At 26.6% G+C, this 14290-nt stretch overlaps 1 protein-coding gene across 2 annotated transcripts in view; it reads right to left on the reverse strand.

Moving 5' to 3' along the window:
* Window positions 1-14290, reverse strand: part of LOC119688083 (scavenger receptor class B member 1) — a 77602-nt gene that overhangs the window by 38384 nt on the left and 24928 nt on the right. Inside the window, exon 1 of one of the 2 annotated variants that reach the window (XM_038102720.1) lies at window positions 7458-7622. The exons of the other annotated variant lie outside the window; for it this stretch is intronic. Coding sequence (XP_037958648.1) covers window positions 7458-7611 — 154 coding nt within the window. The 5' untranslated portion in view covers window positions 7612-7622. Of the gene's footprint in view, window positions 1-7457; window positions 7623-14290 lie in introns of those variants that run through there. 2 annotated transcript variants of the gene reach the window in all.

Below are 14290 nucleotides of genomic sequence, written 5' to 3' on the forward strand. Positions count from 1 at the left end.
TTATTAATGTGAGCAATGTTTAAAGTTTACCACTTTAAATATCAATGTCTCGAGAAGTTAGCTATATTGGAATACAACGTAATAGGAAAAATTGTTGAAATGTAGAGTTCACTAAAATCCGTTATCCTTTTCCAGAAAATTACGATTGTGCTATTGTTTTGAATTAAAATGTTTAAGTGTACACTTTAAATATTAAGTTCATTGAACTTACCAGTATCTTCGGCATAAGTTTCACAAACATAAAAAATAAAACTAAACGGCCTTACTTATTGAGAAGAATAAACTAAAAGATTTTTGATATTTAATTTCAGTTTAATATCCACCAACAAAAAAAAAGAAAACAAAATTCTGAGATGCAATCCCATTCTACTGCTCGGTAGCGCGTACAGATATTTTAAAGACCAAAGTCAGTACTCAAAAATAAAAACAGAGTATTGATGCAGTGTAGAAAGTGTTTGAAAGTGAATGTATAAATGGATGAAGATTTATAAATCTAGAGCTAGATCATTCATAGAACTATATGGATCTATAGTTTACAATAGTAGTGTTGATATTGAACATTTAAAATGAATTTAAAATATTTTATTATTGTAAAACGCCACCTGGCGTTTCCACATGTTTTTAGTGGCTTTCATGTAAAAATGTCAAATTTTACAGTTCCATATCTTAATAACTATATTGATATAGAATAGAATAGAAATATACGGGGTACTAGCCCCCAACGAAGCAGAGCACTGCGACCAGATTGATCTTTTGTGCTGCAATTGACCCTAACCGAATAGCAGACATTCCGCCTTTCGAATGAAAACCAGAATGTCGTCCTTTGAGGACCTTCTAATGTCAGAAGGAGAGAGCAGCTGTCCTCCCAGTGACCTCCTCCTTGCCCAGATCAAGGTTGAGCAGTCACAGAGAATGTGACTGGTAGTCTCGTCTGCTTCTAAGCAGAGTCGACACTCCATCTCTTCGGACAGACCTATTTTATTAAGGTGATAACGCAGTCCATGGTGACCCGTTAAATATCCCACCAGCAATCTCAAGACTGATCTGCTAAGGAGGGATGCCTTGTCATAACTGTATGGGTGAACCATCTGTTTAGCCTGAGGGTTACCTTGATTGTCGCGCCAGTAGCGACCTCTCTTGGTTGAGATCCATTTATCAATTAGATACCTAGTTGTAGACCAACTTAATACACAATAAGCTTAACTATATTGAAATATTGTGTAGTGAAAAATGTTGCTTAAATGTTTGATTTGATTTTTTTTATGTTATTAAATGCATTTATTACCCTCTGCTATTTTAGATTTAAATATTAAACTAAAATTCAATGTTTTTAATAATTTTACATACCTGTATAAACTGTCTTACAATTTTTATATTTTTCAAAAACTTTTTCAAATAAACGAAACGGGTTAGAGTACGTTGGCGTTACAGATTTGTGTTGACACCTGAAAATATTTCATTCATATCTTCAAGATATATTTTTGTATATAAAAAAAATCGATTTAACCGATTTTTAAAGGTGCTAATTATTAATTAAATATTTTGAAATAACATGTAACATTTACTTTTCAAATTGAGTAATATACAAATTTATTGATCATATAATTTATTATACAAATATCTGCGCCTATACTTATATCTATGAATTAAATAATTTGTAAAAGATACATCATTGTATCTAATAATGTCGGCGTCATTGATTTTCAAAATATGCCATATAAATATGTCTTTGTGTCATATTTTTCTTTAAAAAAGTACACATTTTGTATGATTCATTGTGGACGTACTGTGTAAATAGTTCTTATATGGAACATAAACAATTAAGAACATTTAAATTTGTTTGTTTTTGGTGTAAAAATTATATATAAATTTTTTTATTGCAAGATTTTTGTATGTTCATGCATATAAATGACTTCATTTGAATCCAGTTTTCAAGTGCAAAAACTATTGAAGACATTCTAGTATATACAGTCATATTCTGGATTTCTAGATAGTGCTTTGGCTTTTGGAGAAAGAAACTCACAAATCTACAAAAACTTAAAGGTTTAATAAAATCTACATTAACTGCATGTAAAAATAAAATCTGGTGTTGCACATGCGCCAAATGACTGACTGACAAGCCTATTAATGCAGCACGTGAGCTGTATGCACTGGTGCATACCCCAGTGTTAATAAAAACTGGTCGGAGCAGCTAAGTGTAATCTGCGATTAAATTTCAAAGCAATTAAAATATCAATAAATAAATAAATATTTTTACAAGTATTTATGTACATGTAAAGATATTTGTGTATATACACATATCACATAAAATAAGTGAGTTCATGTGCAAATAATCACTGCCAATCTTAATTTTCAGAATCAAGTTTAAGAATATTTCGAATATGTTTTGCGATAAATGAACTAGAGATTGAATTACATGCAAACGATCTAATAAATAAAGAGTAATCAAATTGGAGATATATTTTTAACTTGAATTAAAAGCAAAAAAATATGAGATATAAATATGGCTTTCTTTTATTTAAAATATTTATTCATGAGATTTTTGTTTATAAATTAATTTGATGTAAATGACCGTCTTTGGATTCGTTTTAAAATTCTATTTTGGAGTAAACTTGTAGTTTTCCTACCGTCTAATAGAGAAGAATCAAGTAAATAAAAGTCTCTTATCTAAGGTAGATAATTTGCTGATCAATTGCCATATACCAAAAATTACATTGTAATTATTGATGTGAAAACGCCCAACAGCCGGCACTACAGGCAGAAGAGTCATATTGTCCCAATTTCACTAAACACTTTAAAGAGTTATGAACAAAGTCCAGAACTAAATCTAGAGAAGAGCTCTTAACCTGTTCTCTGCTGACAGAAATTCCATATGAAATAAATTTCTTCTGTGCGTTGTTAAAGCTAGACAGTCACAGAGAATATGCATAGTTGTTTCCTCATCTTCGAGGCATAGTCTGCATTCCGCATTACCAGATAATCGTAGTTCATGTAGTTGGTATTTCAGACCATAATGTCCCGTCACGAAACCTGTTATCAATCTTAAATTGCACTTTCAGAATTTAAGAATGTTTTTGTAGGAGTACGATTTGATCAGTGCTGAATCAAGACTGAATAATCAATATCCCTCCATTTAGGTTTTCTTTAATCTTTCTTGACCGTTTTTGTACTTCCAGGATTGCACATTCATGCGTCTTCTGCCATTTTCTTTTAAAAACAATTCTGATTAAGTATCCCAACCATTATAGTCTTTGTATTCTTGTAAAATACAATTAATATGTTAAAAAAATGCTGACAGTAGTGATTGAGTATGAAATAAACTTTTGCTTTCTGTTGTGAAGTTTTTATTTGATCAACGTCAAAAACCATATCAAATTAGTGAGAAGAACAAAGAAAAATAAATTGCCCTTCTCAAATAAGAAGTAGAATTTTTATTCTGTTAACAACAAACCAGTTTATCGGCTACAGTGTTCGCATTACACAGATTGTCAGACACATTTTTAGTCCTTAAAATAATGCAATATTATACTTAGTATATAGAATACAGACAAAAATTTATTTATATATTTCAATTTCAAACTTGTTTCCTTGCAGATTTGAGAAGAGAAGGTTTTGCAGATAGAGGAACGTCAATCTCAATGCATGCGGGGTTTTTCCAATTTGTTTATTAGTGCAACTCCTAGAACTGCTGGACATTATGTTGTCATTCTTGGCAATTCTTGATGATGTGTTGGGTACAGGTTTGTGACTTAAGTATTTTGTTTCATCCAATTATTGCTAGTTTGTATGCAAAACCAATCACAATGAAAAAGTAGTTTTGATCTGAGATCTTTTGCTAATTTATTAAGTCAGGTTTAAAAAGGGAAAGGCATTTTTAATAAACTGACGCAACCCAACCACTGTTGAACCATTGTTGAATTGAATATAGCGTTACCATGAATCATTTAATACCTTTAACAGAATAGCGAAGGACGAATTTATTCACGGTAAGTTATTATATAATTGGAAGATACAATTCCAATCGGTCTTCCGCAAGTTACACATACCCGTTTTACAACAGCCAATTAAGCATATAATTTTTAATAAAAAAAAAATCAAATTGAAATTGGTTTTAAGTTGCTGGAATTAATTTTTTAATGTAAATAAAATAATAAATTTTTTTTAATTTTTTGCATGCACGTCATATGTAAGTCGATCGAATTCACGTAGAACTACAATGTAGTTGACCATAAATTTTTTATATCTATTTTAAATCAGTAAAATTAATGCTTTTGTTTGTTTTCACAACAGATTGTAAAATCTTTCCAGAAGTAAATGCAATGCATAGAAATATTAATATTAATTACAGTAATTAATTGAGTCGTTTAATTTGAATTTTATTGCGAAAATGTTAAGTAAACAAATATGTGGTCACTCACTTAAATGTTAAGGTAGGCAGGCAACGTAGTTCATATCTGGAATATCGATGTTTGTTTCTGACAAGTATCTAGAATCTCAATTTAATAAGCTTAACAAGTTTAAATTATTGCTTGGAAAGTTTTAGCGGATTATTGTGAAATTAATCATAGGAATCATTTAATGTTCATTGTTTTAGATATCTTGTAGTAAAATTGAATATTTACAAGTTAAGATATTAGCATAATTTAGAAATAAATTATTAATTGAATTACTATTTAACATTATATTCTTCTTTTTCTGTCATCTTCATCTCCCAGTGGAGCATAGAGCCTCCATAGAGTATATACCTACCTATTATATATGCATATTACAAGATTTTAAAATAAAAATTAAAAGAGAATAAATTAATATGAAAACAAAGGAATAAACTACTTTAGCTGAGAATTTCAAATAAATTGAAAATAAAACTTGAATATATGTTTTTTTGTTACTTGTCTTCGATTTCTCAGTAGGTAGCTACTCAAGGATTTGTCCTGCATTTTTAATAAAAACAAACATATAAACCACAGCTTGTAGAAATTGCAATTAATTATTATAAGTTACCAAACTACCAACAAGTAATTAATTTCTATTGGAGAAAAATTATAATCGTATCTTTCAAGCCTCTTCTAACCTTAGACTGTATCTTTTTTCCATTAAAAACAATGTTTTATCATCAACACATGGAATTCCTTTTCTTTTAAATTACGAAAAATTTTGACAAGAGTGGGTTAGCGAAGATAGCTTAATTCAAATAGCTCTTATGGAATGAGTAATGGTCGAAATGTTACCAAATTTTGATAAATTTGTATTGCGTTATCTGATAGTTAGTCTCAGGACTTAGCCACAAGTACATTTGTATTACATAACGTATATTTTTAGTTTCGGAAAGAGTGGTAACCCACAAAAAATAAATCTTTTTAAATTTTACATTTTGAAACAACAAAAAATATGGACATGATTAGATTAGAAATAGGAAACAGTTTGAAGGAGTTCATATTTGATGCATCTGACAAGATTGTTCAGTTTGAATGTCTTATGACTGCAACCAATAAAACATATTGCATTGTTATTGTAGATGCAAGACACGTCTTTTATTCCACAAGGAAGGATGTGAGAAAGAATAATTGAGTGAAGATTAATTCCACAAATTGCATTAAAATAGTTGAACTGCATTTATGCGATTACTTATATAATATATACGTATATCTACGAAAATAACAGTAAAAGATTTTGAAAAATTTTACAAATGTATCTTGAATAATTTTATTATTTTAAATAATAGACGACTATTACACTGAATAAAGTGAAAAAATTACAAGTTTAGTTATATTTAATATATAATTTATATATTGGTTATTTTAATAATATTATTAATAAATATATTATTTGTAAATTGATATAAAAATTTTTACATAATAAAAAAACTAACTATTTTTCTTTAATGAATTGAAAAATGATATCAACGTATTAGATAAATTAAAAATGTATATGATGCCGAGGGGTGAGTTCTGTCATTATTTCCATTATTTCACTGGATTATTATATAATCTTTATTTACCGCACGAAAATATAATGCAAGTGTTAATTTCATCTCAAATATTATGCAAATACTAACTACTAATGCACTTAATAAGGTTGGAGAAAACGTTTAATAGAGAACGTTTGCGGTGAAAACTTCAATATATAATATATTGTTGAGATGATTAGAATGAAATTTATACTTTAAAATATTTCCTTAAAAAATATTGTTTACACATATTTAAAATATTTTAAGTTTAAATTAACGTAAAGATGACTATACGATACAATCGAAATAACGGTGAATAAGAATGTTTTCAAAAAAAAAAAACATATTTGTGAGTTTTAATTGTTAACTTCTTAAAGATATTTTGTTTTTATATATTTATATATTTAGAAAAAAATTTTTTTATCAGTTTACTGAACATTTTTTACACTACTATCTTCTGCATTCCATTCATTTTTTATTATTCATTATAAAAAATATCTTTAAATATTTTTTTTTTAAATTATTATTCAGATAAATAACAAAATCAATAAAATAATAAATTTTATTATATTATATATAAATTTATATATTTTATACATATTATATATTTTATTAATATATATATTTATTATTATTATATTTTATATCTTTTATATATATTTAATATTATTAATTAAAAAAAAATTATAAAAGAAATTATTATAATAGAACTATATCCAAGACCACTGATGATGGGTATTTGGCAATACTCTAAACAGCTGTATGGTCATCCAAAAATTTTATTAATTAAAATAATATAAAAAAAATTTTTGTTGTTGTAGTTCACTACTTTTTGAAAAACCTCTTTTAAAAACATCTTTAAACATTTTTTTAAGAAATCGTTTCCCAAATAAATTAATACATTTTATATTATATATAAATTTATATGTTTTATATATATTTTGTAATATATGTTATAAAAATTATCTTTGAAAATTTTCTTTTAAGAAAACGTTATTCAAATAAATTTTATTATTTTATATATTACGTATGACTCTGAGCTTCAAATTTGACAGGGTACGAGTTCGATTACTGGTGCTTGCAAACTCAAAAAATTATACACGAATAATTAAATGCAAGAATTATTTTCAAGACCATTGATGATGGGTATTTGGCAGTACTCAAAACAGATGTGTGTTCAGCCAAAAATACAATTACATAAAATAATATAAAAATAATTTTTGTTGTTGTAGTTCATCACTTTTCGAAAAACCACTTTATTATATTATATATAAATAATATATTTTATATTATTTGTTAAGAAACACAACTTTAAGCTTAGTTTTTTTATGAAATAATTATTTTAATAGATTAATAAATTTTATTAAATTTTATATAAATTTATAAATTTCATATATAATTTATATATTTTCTTTATAATTTATTATATTTATTCTGGAGCACATCTTTAAGAGTAATTTTTTCACAAAAAAGAAAAGTCTCATAATTTTGTATTGATATATTTACATACTTTTATCAAATTTCTGCGTTGACCAGGGAAAACGCTCGGCTGATTTTTTTAAATCAACCGAAAAACGGCGCGGATAAAAAGATTCGAATTTCTTGGCACCATAGGCAAGAAAATCCTTTAAAGAATTACGACGCAAACGACGACGTACGGTCATTTTTATACACAATTTTTTTTTTTTAAATTAAAAAACTAATTAATATATAAATAACTTAATTATATTAATAATTTTTTTTAATTGAAAAATACTTTTGATCAAATATTTTTCCTCTATATATTAAGTAAAATTAGAAGACGCACAGGACTTTTATCAACCGTCTGCCAACGCGCACAACATTAAACTGTCCATCGCTCAAACCGCAAAACTTGTGACAATCGCAGAACAACCTCACAAGGAAGATATTAGATATAAAATCCAAAAAAAACAGAAAAAAAAATAGAAAAAAGAAAAAATAATTGTATATATGTGTTTATAATGTATTCATAAGTAAGTACTGGCAACGCTAATGCTAACAACAAACAATGCTTTTTAGCTCATACAAAAATAATTTTAATTTTGTATTTTGTATGCCAGCGCTTAACACGCATAAAAATCATATTAAAGAATTTTTTATTTGTTTATTCCTAAAATATTTTTATAATTCCAACACGTTTATTAATTGATATTTCTAAAAAAAATTTTGATATATGCAAAAAACACACTAAAATTATAAACAAATAAGCGATAATTGAAAATAAAATTACAAGCTAGTCGACGTTTAGAACTTTAATTGGCGCTTTCCTTGAAACCCTTGCAAAACTTCGAATCAATTGTGGTCACGTGAAAATTTTATTAGTTTATTTTTTCTTTGATCTTCTTGATATATTACTTAATTTCTATTAATAATTAAAATTATTGTCAGGAGTAATTTCTAACAGACGTTGTAATTATTTGGTTCGAATAGACTGGAACACTGAGTGGATTACGAGTTCATTTACAATATTCTATCAAATAGCGCGAATTAAGCTACTAGATTTCAGTTTTAAACATCAATTATAACTACTTTATTTATTTAATTGTATATTGTTTTAATTATATATAATTATGGTAAATATATATTGATATGAGTGATTGATAATACGATAATTAATATAAGTTACACAAAAGTATTTACAAATAAAAAAAAACACGTTTTCAAGGTAAGAAAAAATAATAATGAAAATATTTTATAAATTTTATCTTATAAATATATCTTATATCTTATAAATCGTAGTATTTAAATATAAAGAAAATTTATGGTTCGATTCCTGAGTTACTAAATGCCTAAATATAAAGAGATGTACAATAGATCAAGCTGGTCGCAGTTCAGAAAGGCCTTAACCTAACCCATAAACCATTATATGACATTATATTACAAAATATATTTATAATGGTTTTTATATATTTTTCAATCCGACTATATGTCACTTCTTGTTAAATAATTCAACGTTTAATATTTTTATAACATAATATTCTATATTTCGACTCTCCTTAAGAATATAATAAAAAATATTAAACGCTGAATTATTTAACAAAAAGTGATCTATAACCGGATTAAAAAATAAAAAAAACCATTATAAAAAAGTAAATTTAAAAAAATGTATTTATATTACTTATATCTATATTTTTATTTATATATCGGTCATATATGTATAAACCTCTAGTTAAATATAAGAATTTTAATATTTTTTATATAAAAATATTAACTAAATATAACTAGAAAGTTGGGAACTATCTATTACCCATTATAAAACACAGAAGATAGGTAATAAATAATAAAATACTTTTAAGAAATAGTACTGAATTCTAACAACAACAATAGTTATATTTAAATGCATTTATATATAAGTATATAATGATTCCAATATATATATAAAGCTAAGTAAATTTGTTGGTGAAAGAGCAATAACAAAATGACACACCTCTAAGGTTGAATAACACAAGGCAAGTACGGTATTGGTTCAAGTGTCTAATACGTGTCTAAATAATTAAATTAATAATTAATTAATTTTGGTCTAAATAATTAAATAAAAAGACAATGTCAAGCACTACTGATGATAGTTATTTGACAATACTTTGAGTATTGTAAGCTGTGAAGTAAAATACTATTTATCCATTTTCTAATCAAACAAGTTTATTATAATTTGTACTAAATAAATATAATAAACTATGTTAGTTCATAAAATATATTACTGATTTGTTGCATACATACATATGGACTCGTTTGAATATTTTTTTTTTTTATTTAACAATATGTCTTTATTGAAGAATAAGTTTTAAAATCTTGAAGATTAATAACATTGCATTATAAATTATTTTATAATTATTATTATTAAATTATTTTTTATATACTATAATGAATTATATAATAATTTGTAAACTATTTGATGGGGCCTCTGAATAAGTAGCCAGTGCTTATTTACCAGATATCACGTCGCCTAAGTTGAATTTATTAGGATGATCTTTAGGAAAGCAGGATGACAGGTCTATCCTTCCATTTCAGTATAGAGGAATTTGTGATATTAGCAAGTATGAATATTTGATGTGCTTTAATTTATATATCACAGAATTTACCTTCATCTCAGTAATTTTTATTATTGACATATTTAATATAATTAATTACAAGAGGTTTAATTATAAATTAAATAGTAGACCCTGTAGGCTTCATTACACTCAAAATAGATCATTTCGAACAAAATTCATTTAAATAAATTAAAACAAAATTATTATTATAAGATCAAGATATATTATAATGGAAATATAATTTTATTCATATCAAATTAATTCAAATCAATGTTTTAATTTTATTATAAATTAGTAACAAATGTATCGCCATGTAAATTTGATGTTTATCGTAAAAAAATTTGGTATTCAAACACGCTCGGCATAAAACGCGCACTACGTTGTTCTGCTAAACTAGAAACGTTCTGAGAATTTTTCATAACACTTTTTATATCCATTGACCAGAATCTTTAAAATATTAGTTGAATTCTTTTGAATGAATGGAGTAGTATCGAGATAATTTTCTTTAAGTGTCAATTTCATTTGGAAAACACCTTAAAATCGTATACGTGCCGTCAAGTGTATAAAGTGGCTGTTCAATGAACTTGGAGCCCTTTTTCGTAAAGAATACACTTCCCTTAACAATTTTTCTTCATGGTGTCTATATTCAGCGTTTAAGTTTTTGTGATAAATTAACAGTGAAAAATTCTTTTAGCATTGAAGAAACCAATCTTAATTTTTTTCTTTGGACACCTTAATCTCTTTTCTCTTGGCACTTTTAGTGTCTTCGATTTTAGCTCATATAGAACACAACAATACCAGTACAAGTTATAATGGCTGATATGCTTGACGGGACATTTCGGGACAGTGTTTTTGGTCAAACATCAAATTATATGGTACGAAGCATGCACAGATCTTCCGTCTAGCCAAGTTTTATATATCTTCGCAATGTTGCTTTGTACAGTCTTTTTGGTCAAATGTTAAAGTATATGGCGAGAAGTGTGCACAGATCTTCGGTATACCCAAATCTTCAATTAAAATTTCACGGCCTTCTTCAATTAGCCTTGCAGACAAACTGTCGGTATTTTGGACAACTTTTTTAATTTATTCGTAAATTGAAAGTACTTACTAGGGAGACGAAAGTCTTTATCTGACTTTCCTTCTCTTCGAAGGGCTTTTTCCAAGCTTAACGTCTGATTTTCTGCGTCTTGAAGTAAAACAGTCAATTCTTTTGTCTGTAGGACTAGCTGTTTGCATTTATACTCCAGGCCACACTTAGCATCCGTTAGTTCTTCTAATGTACTTTGTAATTTTGCTGTTTTTATTCCTTCAACTTTCTCTATCTGTTCTTTTATATATTCTAATTCGTCTATTTTTGGCAATCTATTATGTCTTATGTAATCTTTAGCTAATTCAAGAAATTCTTTATCTGGATTCAATTCTACTAGTTTGTCCCACGCTTGATTCAACGTACTTGTTAAATATTTATTTAATTTGAATAATTCTTGTTCTAAAATTTTTTTATTCTTAGATAACGTTCTCTTAAATTTCATCACGATCATACATAATCGGACAAACTAATTGAAAGTCTGATTCTGGCAAATGCATATATTTTATATACATATAGCACATTTCAACAAGAGTCTAAATTACAATAATCGAATCGTCTGAAACAATTTTGTTAGCTCTATGTAACTCTATGTATAAGTGCTACAAATATTTCTGCTAATCCAGAACAAACAGAGAATATTAAGACTTATATAATTTTATATAAAACGCTAGAGTATATGTTCACATATATATTTTGAAAAGTAATTACATTACTTGATAGTTTTCATTGACAGAAAGCTGTTTTCATTGAGAAAATAAAATTAAATACTTAAATAAACTATTAATCAAAATAGTTTTTTCTGCCATTTGTACGTATTTTAACTTTTAAAGATATGTATTAAGTTTATTAAATATTTTACTAAATTCTACTTTTGCTAGCTTCCAGCTTCCAGCATATTTAGCATTAAGTAGTATCACAGTCCGTTTTTGATGGAATAAAAATGTTTTATGCTATGTTCTTAATTTCACAAAAATCTTAATTTCATCTTCATTTCAGCGAAATTAAGTTGATTTTTCCATACAAAATTCAGTTTTAAGCTTCGAACGAATTTAATGAAAATGGCCTTAATTTCGATGAATTAAGCGACATTTCAAATACAACTGTGCGTTATATAAATTTTAGGGAAAAGATATATTTGGGAAAACGAAAAAGTGATTTGTTTTAAATGTATGTCAGTCATAGTTGACTTTAATAAAACCGGGAAAATATTTTTAAAATTGTGCAAATTTTGAAATTTGAATAAAGCGAAAAAACTGTAACTGTTATTAATTTAAAATAGAGTGAAAAGTAATAATACACATACTTGAAATCCACTTAAGCTAATAAAGTTGAATACCATCCTTTAAAGTTATTATAATCAACTTTTAAAATTTCCCAAATACAAAAACATATGATTTCCTTAATTTGGGGCTGTAATATTTAGTAAGGTCACTACACGAGACGAGTATATTTATGACTAACCTTTTTATTTTATAATTATCACAATTCTTTAAACTATATAATATTTATATATAGCTTTTAAAGAGAATGAGTAAAATAAAAGAGTTATTCTTTCAGAGTTATTAAGTTACTTATAATAGCTATAACCCCGATTGACGGCGAATGCCATAATCGTATAAGGATAAATTAGATACTATGTAAATGAAGTTAGGTTTTTCTTATTATTTTTCTTATAATTATTTATAATATGTTTTATGTTTATAATATGTTTTATATATTATAAATTATTGAAAATGTTAATTTTGTAAATGTAAATATAACCTATATTTAATAAAAAGAATACTACTACTACTACTACTAATAGCTATAACAGGGACAGTATGAACACTTTCGAAATTAACTAAATTTCATTTTTACGAAATTAATGAAATTTGGCTGTCTGAACATAGTATCACAGGTTTTCCAAGTAAATATTTTTAGAATGTGGCAACTCTGTCATTGTTGTGTCGTCTTTGATTGGTTAGAAATTATAAATGTATTTCTAGCTACTGAGTATGATTTTATTTAAAAATAATTGAATGTCGCATAAACAATATTTTCTTGAACTTCTTTGAGGTCAACCTTTTAGTCACATCCTTCGTCAAGTTTAATTGTCAAAAATTTTTACTCAAAAAAACTTGGTCTTTCAGTGGTCATGACGAAGTGAGTTGGGTACATGCATTTATACATCTAAATAGTTGTTAAATAGTTTTACTTGCCCTTAACTTCGTTTTTATTACTATTTTTTAAGTATTGGTACGCGTTTTGGCTGAATTCTATTTTTAAAAATTTTTCGCCTTACCAAAATCAATTTGTTGTCATTGATTGTATGGTGATTTCGACAATTAAAGCTGAAAAAAGATATATTTGTTTTGCTTTTGGTAGCTCGTCTTTATTGGGTTGTTTGTTTCTGTTTGTATGTGCAGTTTTTTGGGGATAAAAATAAATTTAATTTATGCTTGACACACGCCAGTGTGGCGCAGCCGCGCAACTTATTTAAATTTTGGCAACGTGCGCCAAAGTGACAAGCAAACCACACACGTCGTAAATTGTTTATTGTATTTTGTATTTTGTTTATTCTGTTCTTGTCAGTCACCGATCGAATGTGAATGAATTCAACCGCTAATGGGGAAATGACAACTGTAATCCACCAAATAAACGAGTCACTTACTTACTCGGCTTAGATACTTTTACAAAGTAATAGAGCGGTTAAGACTGTAAATGTAAACCAGGTAACATAAACCAGGTACGTGGTAATTTTTAAAGATAATCTGCCCAAAAACGAGATAAAAATGTGAAAACGTGATGTTCGATCATCGAAAAGGGGTAAATACAACAAACCCATTATTATTTTTTTTTTTTGCATTAAAATGTTAATAGTTTACTAAGAACATTATTTTATGCATCCTTAGAAATTGTTACCGGTATTTATAATGACGTGATGGACGACGTTTCAAAGAACCCCATCTTTATCTTTAGCTTGAACTATAAAAAGTGCTTCAAATCTTTATTAAGAAATTGAAGCAAAATAAAAAAAACTATAAACCAAAATTTTATTAATCCTTAGAAATTGTTACCGGTATTTATAATGACGTGATGGACGACGATTCAAATAACCCCAAATTTATTTTTAGTCAGAACTATAAAATGTGCTTCAAAGTTTTAATAAAAAATTAAAGCAAAATTTATACATAATTGTGATTTTTTTTGCTTTATTTACTGATT

The sequence above is a fragment of the Teleopsis dalmanni genome, chromosome X (assembly GCF_002237135.1).
Source record: "Teleopsis dalmanni isolate 2A chromosome X, ASM223713v2, whole genome shotgun sequence".
Classification (NCBI taxonomy): Eukaryota; Metazoa; Arthropoda; class Insecta; order Diptera; family Diopsidae; genus Teleopsis; species Teleopsis dalmanni.